Genomic DNA, 25,577 nt, shown 5'->3' on the forward strand with positions numbered 1-25,577 from the left:
TTTAAAATTTTGTGGTTTCTTTTGTGGTTTCTTTTTTTTAAATAGACCCTCCTAGAATTTCTTTAAGGCTTTACTCCTGATACAGACAAATCTTGATGAATTATAATACTTTATGGAGACTTTTTTTTTTTTTTTTTTGAGACAGGGTTTCTCTGTGCAGCCTTGGCCACCCTGGAACTCACTCTGTAGACCTAGCTGGCCTCCAACTCAGAGACTGGCCTGCCTCTGCCTCCTGAGTGCTGGACTTAAAGGTGTGTACACCACCACCGCCCAACCAGTTTTGTACTTTTTGAGTGTACTAAATAGGACTTGTCACTGAAAAGCCTTAAAGGTTTCAATATCACAAAAAATCCACACAATAATTCAACAAGCATTTATTAAACACCTACTGTGTGCTCAGCACTGTACTAGGCACTACGAGGGTGCAGTGATACAAATGTTACAGTTATTATCCCTGCCCTCAAGGAGCTTACAATTTAATTTTGGAAATAAATACAAATGTGAAACTACTATACAGACTTCTAGAAAATAATTACAGAGCAAGGTATTAGTAAGAGCATGGCTCACAGTTCAAGCCTGAAAGTTAACTGCTCCCACAACACAGAATACAGGAAGATCTTGATGGGAGGAGAACTCAATCAGGAGGTGCTCACTCAAAAGACACAAAAGTAGCAAGTTCTGAAGAGTGAACAGGAGTTAGGGCCAAAGAGCAATCTAAGGAAGAAAAAGAAAACCATGAGAAAGGCACAGAGGCAAAGGCTTGTAAGACAACAGTAGAAAGCCATAGGAGGTTTGAGTGTGATATGTCAAGGTGAACATGTTAGGGAGTGAGAAAAGCTGAGGCTAAGAATGGAGAGCAAAGTCATGTTCCACTACCACTCTGGTGGATTATCTGCTGGGAGATCAGCAAAAAAACGAGGATCATTTCAAACGTGTTATATAAGTTGGATATTCTGAAAGGAATTCCAGTAACTTGAGCCTATATGATGTGGGTGTGGGTGTGGGTGTGTGTGTGGAAGACTATAAGGGTATGTCAGAAATATAAAAAAACAAAACAAAACAAAAAACTAAGCAACAACGAAAACAAGCCTCAAGAAGAATACAATCGAGATCAACAAGATTCTAGACTTGGAGAGTGGAGGAAAGAAAAAGATGAAATGGTAACTTTAAGGCTGGGATGAGAAATATGAAGGGCAGTGATTCTATTTAGGGTACAGCAGTTAAGCAATGATGTCTATTTTAACAGAAAATACAAACGGAAGGAGAAAAATGGTGACTTTTGGTTTCAAATACCAGGCTGTGTAGGTACCTGAGGAAAATTCCCCAAGCAGTGAGATGACAAAAAAGTCAAAGTGGGAAATACGAAGTCACTCAAATACATGAAGTACCAAAACAGAAAAACAGGAAAAAAGACACAAAACATGAGTAAAAGTAGGGCATGGGGATTATTTTTAGTATAGGGGAGAAAAATGACTAATAAAGAAAAGCCAGATATTGAAGAAAATTGACCTAAAAGATCCCATAAGACAAAGAAAGGAGAATTCTTGAAGTATGGTGTATTAGTCAAGGTTCTCTAGAGAACAGAGCTTATAGAATGAATCTCCGTATATGTAGAGAATGGGAATTTATTAGAGTGGCTTACAGGCTGTGGTCCAGTTAGTCCAGCAATGGCTGTCTACCAATGGGAAGTCCAAGAATCCACCAGCTGTCTATTCTACCAGGCTGGATGTCTCAGTTGGTCTTCACTATAGGCCAGACAGAATCCTGAAGAAGTAGGCTCTAATTCCAGTGAAGGAAAGGACTTGCCAGCAAGAGCAAAAGCTTCCTTCTTTCATAACCTTATATAGGCTGCCATCAGAAGGCATGGCCCAGACTAAAGGTGGATGGATCTTCCCACCTCAAAAGATCCAGATTAAAGTGGGTCTTTCCACTTGAAATGATTTAAAAACAAATCCCTCACAGGGGTACCCAGCAGTCTAGTTTCAGTTAATTCCAGATGTAGTCAAGTTGACACCTGAGAATAGCCATCACAAACCCACCCATTGTCAACTTGACACACAATCATATCTCCTTATGCCATGCTTAATTTCCAAGTGAAAATAATAGTCAGGTCATAATTCCACCTAACATATGACTATCTCACATACAATTGCAAATGCATTATATATTTAACCAAGTCATAATTACATCTAACATGATATAACTGTCCCTTGTACAACTGCAAACTCATAATAAATTTTAGAATATATGGCAATGTCCCTTGAAGGACATTTTTTTTGGTATCTCAAAACTTAAATATGGTAACCACAGATATTCTCTTAATTGATGTTACATTACATGATAAAGAAATTGAAGAAACACAAATATCTGTACAAACACATTCTTAACAAAATATGACAGAAAGAGTTATGTCAATTATAATCCTCATTTCTACAACTGGCTACACGACCATAGCTGGTATTTATAACTATCTTCCTCTACTATCCATTCTGTTATTTCCTCAAAGCAGAAAAGGCAATATTTAAGGGGTGAGAGTACATCTTCTGCTGAGGGGAGAGAGACTATTCCCTCAGGTGAGATAAACCCTCAAGAATCTGAGGGTTGAATTAACAGGGTCCTCCCACACATCTCCATCCCAAGTTACAGGATTCGATTCTTTACCAATTTAAGGCTCTTCCTTGAACCACTGATATCCTCTGAGGTTGAGACTTGATTTTTTTTTTTTTTTTTTAATGCAGCCAACCTTATAATGAGGGCTTCGGTTTGATTTTCTACAATTTCAGCTGTAGCTGCTGAACATAAGATTCTCTTCTAGAGCACACTTATTTAGAACCCTTTAGACTGTTTATGTACATCTAGAGTTGGCCAATTTTATCAATGAGTACATTGTTGTTCTTCACTATATTCTGAGATGCTAGAAGTTGGTTAATTTTATCAAATACATTCTTTTCCTTTGTCAATTTATGCAGAGATACTGGGAACAACCAACTACCATCATCCTTTTTCCCATTTTTCTACAAATTGTCAAAAGTCTTATATACAGAGTCACCAAATTTCTCGCCTCCCACAACTGGTCAATCAGGATAATCAAATGCACTTGACTCCTTAGTCTGTAAAATAGTTCACACCATGGGCTTTCAATACACCCTGAGTTTCTGAGAGGCTTCAGTAGATGCTGGTAAACTGGAAACCCTATTCCAGATACTTAAAAAATTTCATCCTTATTCTTCTATTGCTCTAGAACTACTTCTGGTACAAAAATCTGTATTAGTCAGGGTTTTCTAGAAGAACAGAACTCATAGAATGAATATATATATATGGGATTTATTAGCATGGCTTACCTGCTGTGGTCTAGCTAGTCCAACAATGGCTGTCTACCAATGAAAGACCAAAGAATCCAGTAATACTCAAAATGGCATCCAAGAACAGCCACCACATATGGGAAAACCCAACATTATGAAATATAAAAGCGATTAAGAAGGACAACAATAAAAAGCCTTAATTTATATACTGGACATTCTACATACATGTTAGTGGAATGTTGACTATGACAGCAAGTAAGGAAATGTTTTAAGAGCTAAGGCAGAAATGGGTTAAATGAATAACATTTGAAAAACCAAGAAAAACACAAGACACGAAGAATGGTGATTGGCAACGGGCAAGAAGCTTGAAGGACTTCTCACTGCAGACTGTGGAGAAGTTACTACTGCCACGCTAACTGCCCATCTACCTAACCTGGAATCTACTCACTTCTCTTTCCCTTAGGCAGTCTACAGAGAAATGTATTAGAATCAGTAAGTTGATACTGCTTTACCCTCCTAGTTACTCCTTTAAGCACATTTTACTGACAAAATTTACCTTTCTGGTACTAAAATCAAGAACATCAATGTCTACAGATGTTCTCACCCCAGACAGTATTTTACATCAATTTTCCAGTAATTGCAATGGAGCCACACTATACTACTGTATGCTATTTTACCTAGTATCTTTCACGACTGGTACATGGTTAAACTTGGCAGGCCAGAGTTTAGTCAGCATTGGTAGTACATCATAGTGGTCATCATAGGCTCTAGCACCAGGCTATATGTATGGGGTAGAATCCTGTCATTTGCTGGCTGTGTGATGTTGATTAGTTCTCTAAGCTTCTGTTTTTATCATCTATAAATGGGGCATGTAGTAATACCAGCTTTTAAGTAGGATAAATGTTTAACTTAGGGTTTGGCTCACAACAACTGCTCAAAAAAAAAAAAAAAAAAAGGTCGGCTATCATTCTGGAAATGTAGAAACAAGAGCAAAGCTACAGTGGTCCACACTGGAATCAATCACCACATTCTTGAATACCTATCTGGTCTCATGGAGAAATTCTTTGAAACCTCAGAGGTTTCCCCAGTGGTATATTGATGGCAAGAGAGTCATGGAAGAACCACTTTACCATGCCAGATCCTAAGATAAGCAGCTGAGGATGGCAGAAAAAAGTACTGGTGAACAATTCATTTCAGATTGAAAGAAAAACATTTTGACTCTATAGGACAAAAGCTTAATGAATGCCACTGATAGCTAAGAGCTCTAAATGATGTAACATAGATTAATGCTTGGTGAATTCAAGACTAAAAATGACTTCTATGTACTTCTTCAGACTCCACAGCCTTCTCTATTATAATATGCTATAACACTTGGCCTCTTCTATACAAGTGCTAAATCAGCTTTGATAACCCATTTGAATTTTTTTTATTATTTGTAATTATGTTTATGTGTATATGCACATGTGTACCTGTATGTGGGTGCCTGTGGAGGCCAGATATGTTGGATCCTCCTGGTGCTAGAGTTACAGGAAGTTGGAAGCCACCCAACATGGGAACTGAACTCAATGGTTCTCTGCAAGAACAGTCCATACCTTAACCTCTCAGCCATTTTTCCAGCCCCAGTTACCTTTTTGGGTTTTTTGAGATTGGTCTCACTATATTCAAGGCTGGCTTAGAACTTTCCATACAGACTAGGCTGGCCCATGAGTTCTATGATTAAAGGTATGCATCACCAATAATGGCTCCAATAATTCATTTTTAAATGACAACCTTATTTCATACTCACCCCAGTGTAACATTAATCTTCCCAATTTTATTATTTTCTTTTCTTTGGACTGCTTCCACATGCTCAGTAGTTCTGAGAGTGAAAAGTAATCTGGTACACATCACTCTAGACACAAATGCTAAAAGAGCAATTTATTGGAGATGAAGGCAGGTGCTCCATAAAAGTGTATGAGGAGTGAGCATGCATATATGCACACATGCAGACACCTAGTTTCTCTGACAATGTATGCATCTTATGCAACTTTTGCACACAAGGTAGCACTGACCTATACAGAAATCCTGTCATCTAGACAGCGGAAGGCACAACTCAAGCCAACTGGAGCTGGAGAGATGGCTCAGTGGTTTAGTGTGTTAGAGCAGAGTTAGGGATGGCAATCTATACTAAACAGGAAGGACAAGAAAATAAAGCATCATGAAAAGGACTGGTCTGAGAGAGTTAACCAAAGAAGCTAAGATGAACCTTTTCACGGTAGTCACAGTGTGAAATTGTTCTCTTGGACATTTCATTGGAACCTACTTATGTGTCTTCTGAGTAAGATTAATGGAATAATTTTAACTGTGAGGATTTATGTTGCAAAGCAAACGTTATTCAACTCCAAGTCCATTGTCTAATCAAATGGTCAAACATGAAATTTAATTATTAGTAACACATGGTTTTCTTGCTCTTTATTAAATGAGAATTCTAAGAATGTTTCCAATATTAGAGGGACTCGTAGCACTACTAGAATAAGTATAATTACTTATCTGAAAGGACACTAAATTTTAGATGCACAAGATTTGGTTTGTTATTTTAAAACAAGTCTCATTATTTTATACAATAGCCTATGTTATGCTGAAAGCCTGAGAGGTGAAATATAGGGCCTGGTGACAATGAGTACAACAGTCTCTCTTTGTTGTTAGATGACTGATGGAATGCACCAGAATTCAGAATGAGGAATCAGAGGTGAGGTATTTGATATATTACCACTGTGGATAATGAAGATATGCAAATGGAAGGAAACAGACAGAAGATGATGGAGCTGCAGAGGCCATCTGAGAAGGGCAGTCCAGGCTGACCATGTACTCAGGGAGTTTATATAGATAGGAACCTGAGAGCAGTACTGTAATGGGCCAAAGGGATGATGTACATTCTTTGTAAGGATTTTCAATGTCTTTTTCTAGCACCTCTGTCTCCTAGGTGGTGCCAAAGCTTTGATAGTGCAAATATTTTTCGAACCACAGTGTACAGTGGTAAGGTAAAGGGAGTCAGGAGAGTCACCTTGAGGTTCAATTGTCCCTGCTCAATAGCCAGGCTGAGTCTCCACTCACCTTTCTTTGCATCACTCCCAGCATCATCACTAATGCATCCACTTCCTTTGCTGACACATGTACTGAGACTGGGCGTGGTGAAGGATATGAAGGATCTGAGCTCAGGGACTCAATGGAGTCAATAGGGTGCTAAATGAAGAAAAATGCTACAGTGCTGTTAAATATATAGCATTGAGTTTGGAGAGGAATATGGATTTCTACCATCTAAGAGTATTAGAACAATATGTTAAATGTCTAACCATTTCCCTCTAGGTAGGGTATTAGAAAGCTAAATACAAATCATAGCCTCATTGAGGTTGCCTTGGAGTCAAGCAGCTTCTTAGGTTAGGATTTACAAGGGCATCTTCAGAGGGATGACAGAAAGGGACCATAGGATATGGGGAGAAGAGAAGCTTAGGAGTGGCCCCTCTCAAACTTCCAGCTACTCTTGGGAAAGACAAAATATAGTGTTTTAAGTCCCAATAAGCAACTGCTATTATTTTCAAGTTCAGAAGAATATATTAAGCTGCTGGGGTTCTCTGCTTTACCAGATTCCTCCAAACACAGTCAAACTAATCAATCTGTATGAGGGATTGGGCTCAAACAACTGAAGTGCTATTCCTAACTTGGTCACCACTACTGATTCTGCCTTTTTCACTAGACCTTTCCACTACTACATGGTTCCTCTAATGCTGAATAACGCTCCAATGACAACCAGAGCTTGCCCTAAACTCCCGTGGTTTCAGGCTTTTCTCCAGTGTGGATTCTTTGATGTCGAATGAGGCTCGATCTCTGAATAAAGGCTTTCCCACACTCACTGCATTGGTAGGGCTTCTCCCCTGTATGTATTCTCAGATGCTGAATGAGACCAGTGTTCCCATTGAAAGCTTTCCCACATTCTTTACACTTATAGGGTCTTTCTCCAGTATGGATTCTCTGATGTTCAATAAGGCCTGACTTCTGACTGAAGGCTCTCCCACACTCATTGCATTTGTAGGGTTTCTCCCCAGTGTGGCTTCTTTGATGGCCAATAAGATGGGAGCTGCGTCTGAAGGTTTTCCCACACTCATCACACTCATAGGGTTTCTCCCCAGTGTGAATTCTCTGGTGTCCAATGAGGTGTGAACTATGACTGAAAGCTTTTCCACATTCATTACATTCATATGGTCTCTCCCCACTGTGGATTCTCTGGTGCAAAATAAGGCCTGCACTCTGACTAAAGGCCTTCCCACACTGATTACACTGATATGGCTTCTCCCCAGTGTGGATTCTCTGGTGCAGGATCAGGCCTGTGTTCTGACTGAAGGCCTTCCCACATTCCTTGCAGTGGTAGCGTTTCACTTTGTTGTGGATATCTTGATGGGAAAGGAGGGCTGACCTGTAACTGAAGGCTTTACTGCACACATTACACTGATAGGGTTTCTCGCCAGTGTGGATTCTCCAGTGTCGGACAAGGCCTGAGTTCTGAGCAAAGCTTTTCCCACATTCATCACATTTGTGCCGTCTCTCTTGTGTGGGATTTCCCTGCTGCCTCTCTAATCTGCCCAGAAGGTCTTGGGTTTTTCCATGAGCAAGACCCAGGATAACATCCCCATTGCAGCTGGCAGCTGTCTGTCCATGTGGCTGGATTCCGGTCGATATTACCTGTTTTGAAAATAATTCCTTGTTCTCACTCCTGGTCTCACCATCTGAAATAAACATGTAGTAAACAATCATTCTCAAAGTCACTTTCTATTTTCCATACTAGAAGAAAGAGGGAAACGAAGTTCTCATGGAAGCTACAAGCAAATACAAGCTTCTCTATGCAAAATAGGGAGAGATATATGCAGGTTGATCAAGCAGAAGTACCAAATGCCAATTGGGAAAGAGATGCCAGGAAAAAAGGGTTTCCTGATAGGTGAGTAAAGCTGGAAAAGGATTGATTGAGAAGTGTTAAGTTGGGGAGTAGGAAGAGATAAAGAACTCCTACAAGATCTCCTGAGTAGGACAGAATGCACCGAACAGCTCTGAAAGGGGTGGGATTACAACTGCCTCATACAACAGAAATACTCTAATATGATGGTCCAAGGGGCCTGGAAGAAAGGTGTCAACGCAGGGAGTACTACAGAGATGTCAATTGCTAACTGGCAAAAAGAACAGTCTTCACTATAGAGATACAAAGTGGAAGGAATTCTGGGTTGGAGAACAAAATGCTTCATTTCAGACCTCAGAAATCTCAATCTAATATCCATTTCTTGAATTCTGAGTTCCTTTTAAGATTTAAGCAATTTTAAAGCAAATTTATATCTATGTGTGTCACATGTGTAAGGCATCTGCAGAGGCCAGAAGAAGGCATCATAGCCCCTTGAGGTGCAGTTACTGGTGGTTCTCAGGTACCTGATGTGGATGCTGGGAAAAGAACTCCAGTCCTCTGGAAGAACAGGAAGCACTCTTAACCACTGAGCCATCTTTATAGCCCTGAATCCTGAGTTCAACTAAGTCTTCTAGAAACCTAATAAAGCTACCAGAAACAAACAAAGAGAAAATTCTTAATTTATAAAAACTACAGCTCTCCTTACCCAGGGAGAACATGTTTCTGTATTTCTCGGGCCTGTTATCTCTATTCAAATCCTTCTGTGATGGATCAAGAAGCCACTCCTCTCGAATAAGAGACACAGCCATGTCTTCAATCTTTTCCAAAGTCTGAAACAAAAGAAGACCCTCATTTGGGGCCTAGAAAGGTTCCACAGCTCAAAACCATTGTTCGAGGTAACTACAGTGTTAGGAGAGGCGAAGAAGCAGGAATGTGAATAGCTGGGAGGAAGAGGGAAGTGCACTAGATTTATTGGGGGAAACCAAAGAATGGTTTGTTACTAAGCAAAAAGGATTCAGGGAAAGTTCTTAAACAGGCACCACTATAGACAGATATGGGCATTTGCCACAATATTGTCAGAGACATGGGCTTTTAGTGAGAAGGAGCACAACTCACCTGGAACCCTGCAGGGAGAAGTCTAGCTGTCACCTCCTGATCTCCAGAACTTCCTTTCTGGGAAGGAGTAGGACTCTGAGAAGTAGACATGGCTGAGGAGAAAGGAGCTATGAATTGACTAGTCTTATTGTATGGTTGTGGGAGCCAGCATTCACTTATCCAAAATTACTTTTATTTCTATATATTTATATATAATTATATATAATGCCAAGGATTTTGCACATAAAGTGCTGACATCTTGGACTCTGGCCCATATCCATGGATGCCCAGAGAGCATCTGTACTTTAATTACTTGAACTTACACAGTCAAATAAAGCATATTGATTTCCTAACAGGAGCTGCTTTCCAATTTCTTCTCTACCAAAAGTACTATCTCTGTGTAGCATTTTCCTAGATCTTGAAGTCCTAGAAAACTGAATATGAGAACCAACCAATCTGTTACCTTTCTGATATCTGCCATGGCTGCTGGTGTCCGCTTTTCATGGATAGTTAGTATCTTATCACCAAAATCAACCTCATAGTTAAGCAACATATGTCTTGGGCAACAAGATTTAGGACTTCAGACAAGAATTATATAGTTAACTAAAGTGTTTCTACGCTATTTCTTTAGAAACATTAAAAATTCTTAGCCTTTTGAATAAGATCAAGTGTAGGAATATTAAAAATTCCCTTATATGTTGGTGGGGTGGCAAATGCCTATAACCACAGCACTTATGGTATAGGCAGGAGGACCATCACAAGTTTGAGGCCAGGCTGATCTACATCGTGAGTTCTAGGCCAGGCAAGACTATATAGAGAACTTTTTCAAAGAGCAAAAAACATTCACTTATAGAAAACAAAGCATTATAAATTCCATAAATAGGAAAATAAAACAAAACAAAAAAAAAACAACAAAGACAAATAGCCTAGAATAGGCTGTTCTGTATAAAATAAGACAATTCTCAAAAAGTAATAGGAAAAAAAAAACAACCCCTAAAACAACAAAAAACCAAATAAAAAACAAAACAAAAAACAAAAAAACTAACCAAACAAACAAAGAAAACCAGATTTAAGGGGCTTCATCTGGCCAAATATGATTTAACCACAGTTAACACAATGTTTCTGGAACAAAGACTTTATATGTCCGTGGGTAAATAATAGCAATAAAATGGAAGAGTTGAGGACATAGCTCAATCAGAAGAGTGCTTGTCTTGGATGAATAAGGCCCTGAGTTAGTTCTTAGCACTGCACAGAACAACAGACACACCCACCCAAACCCACCCAAAACTACACACACACACACACACACACACACACACACACACACACACACACACACACGGGGCAGGAATGATGGCTCAGTGGTAAAGTGCTTGCTATAGAAGTAAGAGGACTTAAGTTCAGAATCCCATCACTCACATAAAAGCCCTGTGTCTGGAGCCCCAGTGTTAGGGGTTGAAGAGAATAGAGACAGGCAGATCCTTAGGGCCTGCAGGTCAGGTAGTCTAGCTGAAATGGTAGACTACATGTTTAGGGAAAGACTCTATCTCAAAAAATAAAGTAGAGGGGCTAGAGAGAGCTTGGGAGGAGAGGGGGTAGAAGTGCTTTCCATAAGCCTGATGGCTCAAGTTCAATCCTGGAACCCATGGTGGATAGACAGAAGCAACTCTTGAAGATTAAAATTGTTCTCTGACCTCCAGGTGCATGCCTGGGTACTACTATCAATAATAATAATGATAATGGTAATAATAATAATAAGTAAGGTAGGGAGAAAATAGAAGACACCCAACATGACTTCTAGTCTCCACATGAGTAGCCAGGGATAAACTAAAAGGGAAGGAAGTAAATGTTTTCTCTTAAGATTAACAATGGAACAACGTAGAAAGAATGACCGAGAAATTACCATTTGTAACTGGTTTAGTAATAATCACTGACTCAGTTGAGAAGCATCAATGAAATAAAGTAAAAAAGAAACCAATAAATATTAAAACTCCTGTTTTAGCAACAAGTATGATACGGATTAAGATATTTACACACCTTCATGGGAATTTCCTCCTAAATTACTCCTTAATTATAAAGGGAAGAAGAATAACTTTACAGTGATCAGCCTAGGAAGATTAATCTTAAGTAAATCTTCAAAGATAACATCACAATAGGTCAAATTTCTGAAGTGTTCTTGCCAAACACACACAACTTGAACCTAAATATGAAAAAATACCAAATAAACCTAATCTGCAATCATTCTAATTCTAATCTATGTTCTTTAAAACTGTTATGGTCAAGAAAAGAAAGACTAAGAAATAATGCCCAAAATGCCAAAATAAAGGAGATTGAAGAGATTTATGACTAAACGCACTATGGTCATAGGGTGGGCTCTGGACCAGAAAAACCACTGCGACAACTGGCAAACGTGAGAATGAGATGTGGACTGGATCAGTACCACACCAGCACCACAATTCCTGCCCATGTCATCTGACTGTGGTCATCAAAAATGCTCTCATTAGAAAAAAGCCACATTGAAGCACTTGTAAATAAAATGTTAGGATACTAGAAAAATCTAAAAAAAGTGTCTGCTGTAAATGTCCTGGGGTAACAAAGTTCTTTGTTTGAAAGTTTACCACTAGAACTGATGGTCTATTGTCCTCTGGGCATGACATGGCCATTGCCCTCCTGAAATCTCAGCCGCTCTGACTGCATGCATACAATCTGCAAGCTTGGATCCATTAACTTTTGCCACAGAGTGGGGAAGGATCACAAGAGCCTCCCCATTCCCATGCAGGCAATTCACTGGTGCTAAGAGATTTCTTTAGTGGTGTGGCTGCTGCTAAGCTACTCATGTTCCTATAAAAATCCTTTATCCTTCCCCTAATTAAACTCATTGGTTAGTCTTCAATAAAACTGTTTCATTGGTGTGTCGTTCGTGCCCCACCTGGGGTGCATAGATATTTATCCCTACAGGAAAAGTTCACACACTACTTCTATAAACATTCAAAACCAGAAGATCGGGACTACTCAAACACTGATGCCAGTTCTTGAATGAGACAGGCACTCGGAATATAAGTCCCTTTCCTTTCTATGTTCCTCACCCTTATAAGTGAAATCTGGCCTCTCTCCTCTGTCCTGTGGCTTCTGGGGCACTGAAGATTTATGCTTGGTTGCCATGGCTTGGAGTTGAGTACTTGGAGGTTCTGGTGCAGATTCTGAAGATACAACTTCCTCCCAGAGTACCCTGTGCCCATGTGTATGAGCTGAGACCTAGAAACAAAGGGACAGTGAGTTACAAAGAATTCCTTTGAGAAATGAAGTGATGGCAGCAGCAGAGCCAACTGACTTCGATGGCTGTTCAGATTTGGGAAAGCAAGCAGTATAATCTCATTTCCTTCCTGGGGCAACAAGAAACACTACATTAGAACAAAAAGAAGGGATTTGTTCCACTCAGTACTAAAGAAAAGACTTCTGTTGATGTTTCTCTACTGCATCAAACACCAGTATTTGTGCTCCAACTCTAAGACAGAGAACGAATAACAGAAAACTACAAGAGGGCCATACAATACCAAAATACTGTTTTGACAAGAAACTTGTAAGCCTATATTCTAGTAAGCAGTCATCTTTAATTATCCAGGCAAGGCAAGCAGACACAGAAAACAGTCTAGCAAGCTGGGCTTTACTTGTTTTGTGCTAAGCATGCTCCCCTCCCCCTCCCAAACGCACCTAGCACCTGTTAGCAAGTTAGGACTCACACCCACATTAAGCTGTACTCATTCATACCTTACTCTGAGCAACGGAATAAATGTCTCCTCTCCTTAACAACCATGAAACCCGGACAGCGTGTACCCAGTCATACTCCAGTTATATCTGGTAAGGAAGGTAGGGGGCCAAGCAGACCTAGGCTGATGTTGGGTACATGAGCAATCAGGCAAACTGTGTCCTTTGAGAAAACAAAGAACCATCCCCATCATGCCTGTTAGCAAACTTCATAAAAAGAAGCCCCAAATAACTGGGGCCCTTAAGTACTCTCACTCAAGTGGCCTGTCACTCTTGACTGTATTTCCACCTTTGTACTGTTATTCTGCCACTGAATAAAGTTTCCTTGCTCCCTGTACAATGTGTGTGGGTCTTTAGTTTAATTTCTTGAATAAGAGGCCAAAAGTGTGGAAACATTGACCCAAACCCCGACCACAGGTACCATGGGTACCCCAGAAGAAAAGTAATTTAAGCTCCTTGTGTCTCATGGTCCCCTTTAGCAAGCAAGGATAACAATACAACTGAAGGAATTTTTTTTTTTTTTTTTTTGGTTTTTCAAGACAGGGTTTCTCTGTGTAGCTTTGCGCCTTTCCTGGAACTCACTTGGTAGCCCAGGCTGGCCTTGAACTCACAGAGATCCGCCTGCCTCTGCCTCCCGAGTGCTGGGATTAAAGGCGTGCACCACCACCGCCCGGCCAACTGAAGGAATTTTAAGAGGATAAGAAATGGGTTCTCTCCTTTACAAAACTACAAGTGCAATACACAGTGAATGCATTGAATAATTTCCATCTGCATTCAACAGAAACCAGGGCAGAGAATTTACTCCTCCAAGTGAAGCCAATGTCTTTCTACCCAGCTTCCAGGAATCCAGTCACAGCATGCATAGCTACTTACTGGTCGTCCTAGGATATTAATCTGTCTTTCCAAGTCCTCCAACAGGCTCACCACCTCCTCTCCATTTTCTAACTGGTGTTCCTTAACCAGAGTCTGCAGCTCCTCAGGCAGGATGGTCAGGAACTGCTCCAGCACCAGCAGCTCCAGGATCTGCTCCTTGCTGTTCAAGTCTGGCCGCAGCCACTGATGGCAAAGCGCACGAAGCTGGATCAGAGCTTCCCGGGGTCCTAAGGTCTCCTGGTAGCATAGCTGCCTGAAGCGTAGGCGAAACAATTCTTGGCCAGAAGTATTATTTTCATGCACACTAGACTCCTCATCCCAACCATGATCCTCCTCTATCTTGACAATGACAAGGTCCTCTTCAGGAGCTTGGTCTGGTGGAGATGGGGCCGAAGAAGGCTTTCTTGATTCTGTAGCCATTTAGGGCCAGAAATGCTTAAAAGTCCTTCTGTATCTTCTTAAGTCTTCCGAGGACCTCCAGGGTACTTCTTCCCAAACAGGAAATAATAAATATGTTAAGGTAAGGCAAAAGTCATAGTAACTTACCAGCATACCTCAACAAGCTCCCCTAAACAATCTGCCACACCAAACCTACCTAGGGTACAAACCCTCCCTTTTGATTTCCTGCTTAGGGCTGTGGAGGCCGGAGACTCGGCCTAACTGAATGTCTGTATTTAATATCAGGCCGCTCTCAGGACCACTCACTGAACTCCTCGTAACACCTTGTACACCTCCCACTCAACTGTTGTTTGTACTTCAGCGCCCAACCCTGTTCTTATTCTCAACAGATGAGATTAATTTCTCTATCCTCTACTCCAAGAACCTTTTGAACCCTTTCCTCTCCACTACCTAAGATTCAGCATCCTACTAATGCTCTCGATCTTCCCTTTTGTCTCAGGGCTAACTCTTGGACTCCACCTCTTACTCCTAAAAAATCTTTTGGAGCAGTGGAGCTGCAAAGAACCTGGACGTCTTATGAACATCTACAATGCCCAAATCTCAACCCACACACCAATGACCTTCTAGAATGTTATAGAAATAAAACAGTAGTGTTGGAGTTTGACAACTTTCACTTAGCAGAAGACACCTGATATTAATCAATGCTGTGTCTGTTTATCTTATACAAATAACCATGTGAGTTGTTTCCTGTTCCTGATTATGAATAAAACACTATGATTATGTGCATACATATTCTTGTGTGACAGTTTTTAATTCAGTGGGGGGTAAAACCCAGAAGTAAATTGCTGAGTCTTAAGTGTAGTATCTAAAAAATTGTTGAGCTGCTTTCCAATGCGGCTGTAATATTTTGCATTCCACTAGGGCCTGACATTGTATTTTAAAATTTTAAATATTATAATAGGTACATAGTAATGTAGTAATGTGTCATGATTTTAACTTGTTTTCTTACTAACAATGTTGAACACACACATATTTTGGTGAAGTACTGATTTAAAAATTTTGGCTCTTTTTTTTTTTTTCTTTTTTTCCAGTTTCATTCTATAACTAAAGAGTATCAAACCTGTGATTTTCCCACCTCAGCTTCCCAAGTGCTGGGACTATGGGTGTGTACCACCATGCTCAGCTTTATTTATACACTTATTTAGTTTGTTTAGACTGCTGAGACAGGGTCTTATCATGTAGCCCAGTATAGTCTGGACCCCAATGTGCAGCCCGATCTTTAACTTAGGATCCTCTTGCCTCCATCTCTCAAGTATTGGGAGTACATGCATGTGTCATCATGCTTTGCCCAGTATTATTTTGTAACTGAGGTTTTATATTGTTTGTATGTTTAAGATTTGAGAACTCCTTATATATTTTGGATACAAGAGATACATGATTTACAAATATTGACTCCCTTCTATTTTTTTTTTTTTTTTTCCTGAGACAGGGTTTCTCTGTGTTGTTTTGGTGTCTGTCCTGGATCTCATTCTGTAGACCAGGCTGGCCTCAAACTCAGAGATCCGCCTGGCTCTGCTCCCGGGTGCTAGGTTTAAGGCATGTGCCACCACCGCCCAGCTCTCTCTTCTATTTTTTTAAGCAGTGGCCTTTGAAGAAGATATTTGTAATTTTTTTGAAGCATAAGTTACCAATTTTTTTAAAGAATTGTACTATTGATATCATATTTAAGAAATGTCTGCTTAGTCCCAAATCACAAACGTTTTCTTCTAAAAGTTTGTAGTTTTAGGTTTTACTGTTAAGTCTATGGTCTGTTCTGAATTAATCTTTGAGGAGGTGAGGGTATGGCTAGGGGTCCCCCTCCTTGCATAAAGATGACAATCTGCTCTAGCACCATCCACAGAAAGGGTAATATACTGAATTGCTTTCTTTTTCATCTGGGGGAGGGATGGGAGAAGCTGACTGACCATGAATACTTTTCTGGAGTCTCTATTCTGTTATCTTGACCCAGAAATCTACCTTCTCTTGATACAAAGCTGCCTGAAGATGGATTTTTAAATATTAAAATCAAGTAGTTCCAATCCTGCAACTTTTCTGTTTTTGAAGCTGTTTTGGCTTTGCTGGCTGTCTCCTTTTTTGAAACACATATTAGAATAAGCTTACTGATTTCTAATAATGCTGGGACTGAACTTGTATTGAATCTATAGCTCAGTTTAGAGATACTATCTTAATAGTACTGTTATCACATTAGGGATGCTACCTTAACTAGCATGTTCCAGTCCATGAATACTGGTATCTCTTCATTTAAGTTCCTTGGACTACTTTCATTACTGACCAAACTATTTTCCTTTATATCTACACATACTACTTTTCTCATAACTGTACATTTCTGGCTGCAAAAAAGTTTTTCTCTCTTAATTTCATAATCCTCATTGTGGGAGCCCACAACTGACTCAGTTTCCCAGTTTGAATCTGAAGCCAATCTGAACTCTGAGTCAACAGAGTTCAGGCTCGCTTGCTCCAGGGCTGTGAGAAAATCCTGATTAGCCCACGGGAAGGAACATACTATCTAGCTAGACACAGGCTGCTGATGCCAGCTGGAGGTACATTGGGATAGAAAATGAAACTGCCTGCTCCTTGACTCAAGGACAGGATAGATGGTGGTTGAATGTCTGTGCTGTGCATTGCTCTACCTCTGTCCTTCCAGACTGAATACAAGCTGGCTGTGAAATAAACTCAGGCACTGTTTGGCATTGACTGGCAGACCTCTCGACTCTTCTGTCTTCTTCACTGTCTCTTCAATCCGCATGCCTCTACCCAGCTACCCAATCAATTGGTCAGCAGGCTCCCACAACCTCATGAAAATTTTATCTCATTGACAGAATCAAAGAACATCAGAGGGCTATATTTACAACACAACAGAGAATTGTCTGGATTTGTTGTAAGAGTGACAGTTACAGCTAGAACTCCAGGTCCAAAGAGCTCACCTGGACGGCCCTGTTTCTTTGTGTGTTATGTGTACTTTAATGTTTTCTTTTCTTGTGTAGATACGCCCCTTGCTAGGGCCGCAGCGGTGACTTCTCCTGACTTTGGCTATACTTCTCTTTCACTCACGTTCCATGATGCTACTAACTCTGTCTTCAAAACAGATGCCCTAGGTCGTCCCTATGAATGTAACCTTATTTGCAAATAGTAGGTAGAGATAATCAAATTAACATGAAATTACAACCGGAATAAGATGGGTCCTTAATTCAGTGTGACCGCTCTACTGTTAAAGAGACACAGGGTTCTGCAAGACAGTTCAGAAGTTACAGGCTCCTGCTGTCAATCTGACAACCTGAGTTTGGACCCAGGACCCACACAGTCGAGGGAGAGATCCGACTCCTGCAAGTTATCCTCTGATCAATACTAGGGCACTGTGGCATGAGCGGACCTTATTCACCCTCCCCAAACAGAACAAAACAAATATCTTACTCTATAACCCAGGCTGGTTTCAAACTGGTGATTCCCCAACCTCAGTCTCCTAAGTACTGCATGCAATTACAGGTGTGCATCAATATACATGGTCTTTTCATTCTTTTTAATGACTAATATTAATCTTTCAAAGAAAAAACTCTTCCTTTTCCAACAAGCTTTTATTTTTTCTTCAATATTAAAGCTGAATAAAAAATTAGTCCTCTAGGTATTCTCCCCTCTAATAATTTTGTGCATACAAACTGCAATGTTGGTAAGCACCTATAAACACTGATCCTTACATATTATCCTTAAAGAACATCCAGCTAGATTTACTGACTTATGAATGTAAAGACAACAGTCCTAAGCTTCTTCTGGATCTAAAATGTTAAAGTCTTGACAACTAAGGAAGGCACAAGTCAACTAAAACAATACTGATTTTTCTTTTTTCCCCCTTTTTAAAAGTTATTACTAAGAGATTTTCTATTCATTTTACATACCAAAAACAGATTCCTCTCTCCTCCCTCCTCAACTGACTTTTCAATAGATGTAGAAGATGTATTTCCCTTCAGATTAAGTTTAACTTGAGAAATGTCTTGGTACTGAGTGCAAATCAGGAAAGACAATCTCCAGGCTTTAGAGATCAAGGAAAAGTAAATGAAACAAACACTATGCTTTGTAGTTACTTCAAATTGCATTCACTGAGGATTTTTCTTTTGGAGATTTCTAAAGTTATTTTAATGCAGGCTTAAGCATGGGGGTTGGCAGAAATGGCACTCAGGAGTGGGCCAGACACACGTGTGGGCGTTGCTTTGATGAATGCTTTTAAGATTTATCACATTCTTATATTTAACCACAAGAGGAACTCAAAACGTGCACATTTGCTAAAATAATGACTGCCACATAACTACACTTCAGTGACTTTGTCAAATAGAAATAAGTATTGTTGTCAAGTGGTGGTCAACGTCTTAGAAGTCTGACAAAGATTACTCATGACTGACTTGACTTTTGGAAATGGGAACTCACGGAGTTTTCAAGCATCTATTTCAGTTAGCTTTAATAAATTAAGTCAGCAAAGTATTCTGAATACGGCTTAATTGTGTTACCCTGGAATTAAAGTATTTCTTGGGCACACAACTGTCCAGCCATCACATCAACCATTTTCTGACCGAAAAAAGGAGCAACAACAACAAAAATAAAATAAAATAAAAATAAACCAAAGGTTTCCATGTGTAGCAGAGGCTTGAAAAGAAGTAGCTTAAAATTTTTTTTGAGATCGAAAGGCAAAATTGCTGAGTAGAAACAGCTGACACACGAGCCGGCTTTCCAAGTAAAAGCGACTGCAAAATACCACAGGGCTGCCGGTGATGGAAAGCGGGACCCCGCAGGAAGTTGGGGCCGGGTGTCGGCCTGCTTGGCCGGCGCAGGCCCTCTGCCGACCCGCTCCCCGCGCTCGGGGCTCCGCAGCCCGCGCGCCCCTGCCCGGCCGAGCGCACTCACCGAGAGCTCCGCACGCTGCCCGAGGGCGGGAGGCGGCCCAGCGCGGACCGGGAAGCGCGCGAGGAGACGCGACGGACACCGAACCCGGGCGGGACCCCTCCAGCCGCTAACTTCCAAACCCTCGGAGCCGCAGAACCGGCCAGCACGCATCTTGCCCCACAGCCACTTCCGGAAGCTCTCTAGGAAGCCCGGAGGTCTGACAGCTCTATGGTCGGCTTGCAAAGGGACCAAGTACCCCGCCTCCCGGCTGTCAGCAGCTCCAAGAGGATGGCTAAGCTGCTGCTGGGGACTGTGGACCGAGGAATGTCATATGTTTATGTCACCCAAGCTTTTGCCTGGCCAGCCTCCGGCTTCAGCTGACAAGGGTAAGGGTTGGGTGGTAGATCTCAGGAGGGCGCTTACTATGCCTAACGGATTTCTCTTTATTCCTCCTAGATACCCTGTGCTTTCCTGTTAATGCTTCATGAATTACTCCAAATTTCCATCATACACTTCAGATTGAGGAACTAGCCCTTTACAGTACCCGGGAAGAGTAGTGATCTTACATTATACTGCGCCTACTGACCACTGCTTTCTCTTTGACTGTGATGTGTGGTCAGCCTCCCAGTACTTGATACTTTATCATTGGAAACTGTAAAAGTTCCACAAAATAACCACAGCCCATATCTTAAGGTCTAAAAAGGATATTTAGGCTATTATTAATGGTGGGAAAGGATGAATATTTGTTTACTTTTTAATTTCAAAGATGACTTTTTATCTATTTTAAGTTGTCAAAACAGGGCTGATGGTTCTCAATTCTCTTCTGGGGAAAATGAGGCAGAGGAATTTTGAATGTCTTACCTAGTGTTATGTATTGAATGGCCAACTGAAAACCTAGAACAGATGGTAGAAGTCATGGTCAAGCAGGAATTTTCAAGTTTGGGTCACAAGTGAACAATGAAAAGGTTGCCTTTAAAAAAAGATAGTCTCTTTGTAGCCCTAGCTGGCCTCATATTCAGGGAAAAATCTCCTGTCTTACCTTCCCAAGTGTTGGGATTATAAACGCAAGTCAACACACCAGGTTAAAGCCTCCTGAAGTAACAGTTGATTCTTCTTTCAAAATTGAACTAAGAAATAAGGGAATATTTTACTCATTTTTTTTTGGTTAGAGTTTTTAAATGATGACTAAAGTTTTGCCCACATTTAGAACACCCATGGACTCTAAGGGAGATTCTGACCACTAATTAGGCCTGAGTATTAAAAGAATTTTTAGTACTTTTCTCTTTTTAGTAGAGCTTACTTACTACATGAAGTCTCTGATGTCTAACAAGAGCTGAACTTACACACAGGTCTTACACACTCCCTGCACCCACAGGGTTTTCAGCTCTGTGGGTTCTTTGATGTTGAATAATACCTGTGTGCTCACTGGGATCTTTCCCACATTCTGCATTTATAGCGCTTTACTCCAGTGCATACTCTATCATGTCCAACAAGATCTGAGAGTTGAGTGGAGGTTTTCTCACATTTATTATCTTTATAGGGCTTCTCTCCAGTGTGAGTTCTCCTCTGAGCTACTACTGAGAGTTTTGTCACCGTCTTCACATTTGTATTGTCTTCTTTCCCTCTGTCACCATTTTAATCACTTTCCATTTTCAACAGCATCTTTGGATTCAGGGTGCTGAGAGATGCCTTTGCTAGGTCTGTTGATAATCCCAAGGAATTCTATATCTCTGGGCATGTCTTTCTTTTGGGATGACTTCATTCTCAGTCCTGGTTTTATCACCAGTAACAAAGAGTACATAAACAGATCTTACTCTAGGTTTGAGAAATAAAAAAGCCTATGAAAGAAATAATGTATAATTATAAAATAATAAAAGTAACATATACTATCACATATGTGGTACTATTTTGATTTTTGGCAATATTATCTCAATATAGGAAAGAAATACCAAGAAGCTTGAAAAGGAAATAGCAGCAGGATAATTTATTTGAGAATTTTTTGAGAGGAGAAGGCAAAAATGTAGATTACTGTATTATCTAGCAATACTACACGGTAGGAAACAGAGAGACTAAATATGCCAAGGATATAGAGGGACAGCAAGGCCAGAGGATAGTGGGACAGAGAGACTGCTGGACAGAGGATAACGGGGACGCGAAGGTCAAAGGATATGAAATACTGTAGAAGAGAGGATAAAGACATAGAGTGTCTCCAGTGCTTTTCAGAACTGGCCAACATTTTGACTTTATAATTGACAATACTAAGAACACCACTTTGCAAAAGCATATAGTACAAAATAGCGCAAGTATGGTTGGGGCCATTTCAAAACTCGCTGGGAATTCTGTCTTAATCATAAGCCAAAATTAATTTAGTGATTTTGATTTTCTTTTTAACACAGTTTCATTATAGTCCATGTCGGTTTCCAAGTATGCATTTGAGAATGATCTTGAACTCCTTATAACTTCCTGCCTCTACCCTCTAAGTAGTGGGATTACAGGTGCACTTCACCATGCCTGGCCCGCATAACAGTTGTTGTTTTTTTAATGAAACTCAAGTCAGCAACTCAACAGAAAATTTAAAAATCAAACATTCTAACATGATACAACCAAAGACACACTGATATCTTTGATTCGATACATGCTGAGGAATGATAGTAGGAAAGTGTAAAAGAAAAATTTGTTTTCCATAATTATGTTTCTATAAAAGTAGAAAACTTTGTATGTATAGTAGAAATTCTGAGATCTGTAAGATACAATAGTCTTATTTTTGAGCTGAGATGTTTAAGGTCGTGTTTGTTATCATTACATGGCTTGATGGCTTGCACTGTTGTGTGTTCAGAAGCACATCTGCAGTGAAGTCGTGTTACATACAACACAGGCGAATGCTGCCAGGAATGTATGGGATTCATTAGCTGTTTGACTTTACGTTCTCACTTGTTACGTGTTCAGAAGTCTTTGGGGTTGTAATGATCTTCTTGAATACAGACCCTTGTACTTTTGAGGGGATTTTGCTTTTTGAGACAGTGTCATTCCCTGTGTTGTCCACACTGGCCCACAACTCATGATCCACTTGCCTATCTAATGGTATGCCACAATTGGAGGTTTCGGTTCACTGTGCTCACCCATTTGTACTTTTATTAGTGCCAAGCCACTCAGCACGAATCCACTGGCAATGTTCTTGTTTGCCAACTCAGTGTTATATATTTCTTCTTTGCCAATCCAATAGTTGAAAAAAAAAGTCCTAATTTTGTTTTCCCCTTTCCATTTTCTGCTGCAAGCATTATTCAATGCCTCCTATGCCAGACACTATTCTGAAAAGTAGAACTAGTTGTGAGCAGAACAATGTGTGCTTACTTTCATGGAAATATAATTTGTGTGTGTGTGTGTGTGTGTGTGTGTGTGTGTGTGTGTGTGTGTGTGCATGTCTACTGGATGTTATTTTATTACCCTCCTTCTATAAGGGATAATTATTGGGCCTAATCCTGTGATGGTCTCAGTGTGGATTATAGCTTATATCATAGCTTCTCTAATTTCAAGGTGGCAGGGGGCATGCCATACCCAAAGGACAGAGCTCCATAACCCTTTTTGACCTGGAATGCTTTCCCCTCGTACTATTTCATAACTAAATTTCTACTCCATTTTTAGGGTGGATCACACATGTTGCATCCTCTAAAGGCTTTTTCTGACTACCTTCTCCACATTATATAACTTATCAGTATATTTATTTGTTGCCTCTGGCACAACGATCTCTGTGAAAGCGATAATCATATCGGCTTTGCTCACTACTCCTAGTCCTTACACAAAGTGATATATTATTTACTGAATGATGAGTGATTTAAGGTTTCCAGGAAATCCAGTGTCAACACTAACCATAATCCCTTTGTTTTAGAGAGTCCCAAGAGTCGTCAATACATTGAGTCTCACTGGGTTAAGGCTGGAGACATATTACATGCTTAGGTAGATGCGGAGACAGTGTTGTCTTAGAAAAGACTCTCAGAACATCAACCCAGGATGAAGCCCAAAATATGTAGGCTCATCTGGGCATCTGAGCACAGAGCACATGGTCCCCAGGGAGCCCTCCATTATTCATGGGCCCAGTTGTTTATCCCATGGTATAAAAATACCTGCCATGGAAACAGGAAGATAGAAGCATATCCACAGAGAGAAAGATAAATTTGAGAACTTTAGTAGGCTGCCCCAAAATCCTTATTCTATTTCTGCTAGTTGTTTGTAAGCTCTTGATTGAATGATGTTACTTTTATTTATTCTCTAAATCATGATTCTCCATCTCTGCTGGATGCTGTAAACTCCTGATTTGAAGATCATTTACTATTTGCTACTTTCTATTTATCCTTTTACTTGCTATATCATTAATAAACGCAGTCACTTCAAATTAAAAGACTGTCTATCATAGATCATTGTGCACACTGTACAGAACACCTGCTTCTATGAATCTTCTTGTCATGTATGTAGAGCATTTCTCCAAGGAGTAGAACGACTGGGGAGAACATACGAGTGTCAACCTTGCCAAATAAAATCAGACTCTTAGAGAATGTTTGTATAATTTGTGATCCCATTGCTCAGATTTAAGCAATACTACTTATTAATATCTCTTCAATGATTGGTTTGAAAGGTTTATAAATTTTTCCAAATAAATAGGTATGGTATAGTATTATGATTACTAATGAAACTAGATATTAAAAATATTCTTGCTAGTGGGATGTGGCGTGCATGTCTTTGATCTCAGCACTCAGGAGACAGAAGTAGGCAGACCTCTGTGAGTCTGAGGCTAGCATGGTCTACATAGTGAAATCCAGGCCAGTGAGGGCTATGTAGTGAGAGGCTGTCTCCAAACATTTTTCCTTCTTATGTAGCTCCCTTACTGTGATATAACTGTTCATGTCTTTTGTTCATTTTTCTAATGGTCTCTTTAAACTTTTCACAATGAGTTGTATCAATATCTTTCATTAATTCATTTGACATAGTGTCTCATGTAGCCCAGGTTGTCCATAAACTCATTTTGTACCTCAGGCTTGCTTTAAACTCCTGATGCTTCTGCCTTAGCTTCTCTAGTACTGAGATTACAGACATGAGTCACCATATATATGTATAGACCATGTTGGTCTTGAACTCAAAGAGATCCTCCTGCCTTTGTCTCCTAAGCGTTGTGCTACATGAGACCCTGGTCCAAGTCCTGCATTTTTATACAAGAGAATGAAACAATTATAGAAAATGTATGCAACATCATCCAAAAATGTAAATATTAAATACCCTAATGACTATCTAGTCGCCATTTTTACCAGTTTCTTAGGTGGACTTTCACTTATACAGGTTAATTTATTCAACATCTTTACTTTTAAATGCCATGATCCTATCTACACATCTTCCCTACATGCTTAGACTATTCTCATCATTCTCATGTGAAGTTGACCACCATGAGTTATACATTACAGATACTGCATTTTTTTATACATTTCAAACACTTTCTGCCAATGAATAATACTTCCTTTTGCCTTCTTGATGATCCATATTAAGTGCTATCTGTCTCTTGCAACTTCACCTGATTTCTTTGGCTTCACCAATAATCTCTTCACCCTTTGGCCTCATATTATCCTTCCAGTATGAGCCTTTCATAACAGTATCTTTATTTTTAATGCATGACAATTTGGTTACATACTTCTGTCAGTTATAAGAGGCATGTAGTCCTGGAAAAATGAGCCATTCTGTACTTCCTGTGGAATATCCCCTATTAATTTGGACTGTTAGTTTTCTTCCTTCCTTCCTTCCTTCCTCCCCTCCCCTCCCCTCCCTTCCCTCCCTCCTTCTGTCCCTCCCTGCCCCCTCTTTCTACTTTTCTTTCTTTCTTTCTTTCTTTCTTTCTTTCTTTCTTTCTTTCTTTCTTTCTTTCTTTCTTTCTTTCTTTCTTTCTTTCTTTCTTTCTTCCTTCCTTCCTTCCTTCCTTCCTTCCTTCCTTCCTTCCTTTCGACAAGACATCATTATATAGCCTGGCCTGGAACTTGATATATAGACCAGGCTGGCTTCAAACTCTTGATGATCCTTCTGCCTCTGTCTCCTGAGTTCTGGGATTACAGGTGTGCACCAGCACACCTGGTAATTTGGGCTGTCTTAATGACACTCTAATGTTGGTTCCATATTTTATTGTGATTTTTCAGGGATTTAAGATCTAAATATTTGTCTACAGCAATAAAATATTATGACACTCAAATAGAGACAATCTGTGGTTATGTCAGTTTTAGAATATGTAACAAATTGTGGTCGATGACAAGCTTCAT

The 25,577-nt window shown here is 40.0% G+C and overlaps 1 protein-coding gene across 4 annotated transcripts; it reads right to left on the minus strand.

The window, feature by feature from the left end:
* Window positions 1-358: 358 nt before the first annotated feature.
* Zkscan8 (zinc finger with KRAB and SCAN domains 8) lies at window positions 359-22,585 on the minus strand. Of its 4 annotated transcripts, none has more exons than XM_016007286.3 (6): window positions 19,309-22,585; window positions 13,960-14,444; window positions 12,408-12,576; window positions 9,343-9,434; window positions 8,933-9,056; window positions 359-8,062 (listed from the first exon to the last, which is right to left on the minus strand). In XM_016007286.3, the coding sequence occupies exons 2-6, from the start codon at window positions 14,377-14,379 to the stop codon at window positions 7,101-7,103; spliced, it is 1,767 nt and encodes a 588-aa protein (XP_015862772.1). In that variant the 5' UTR covers window positions 14,380-14,444; window positions 19,309-22,585; the 3' UTR covers window positions 359-7,100. The 4 variants fall into 4 exon arrangements, with proteins under 4 accessions (XP_015862772.1, XP_006988939.1, XP_015862773.1 ...); XM_006988877.4 differs by having other exon boundaries at window positions 13,960-14,447; XM_016007290.3 differs by lacking the exon at window positions 8,933-9,056 and having other exon boundaries at window positions 7,878-8,062; window positions 13,960-14,447.
* Window positions 22,586-25,577: the final 2,992 nt, after the last annotated feature.

This window comes from Peromyscus maniculatus, chromosome 5, assembly GCF_049852395.1.
Source record: "Peromyscus maniculatus bairdii isolate BWxNUB_F1_BW_parent chromosome 5, HU_Pman_BW_mat_3.1, whole genome shotgun sequence".
NCBI classification, from domain to species: Eukaryota; Metazoa; Chordata; class Mammalia; order Rodentia; family Cricetidae; genus Peromyscus; species Peromyscus maniculatus.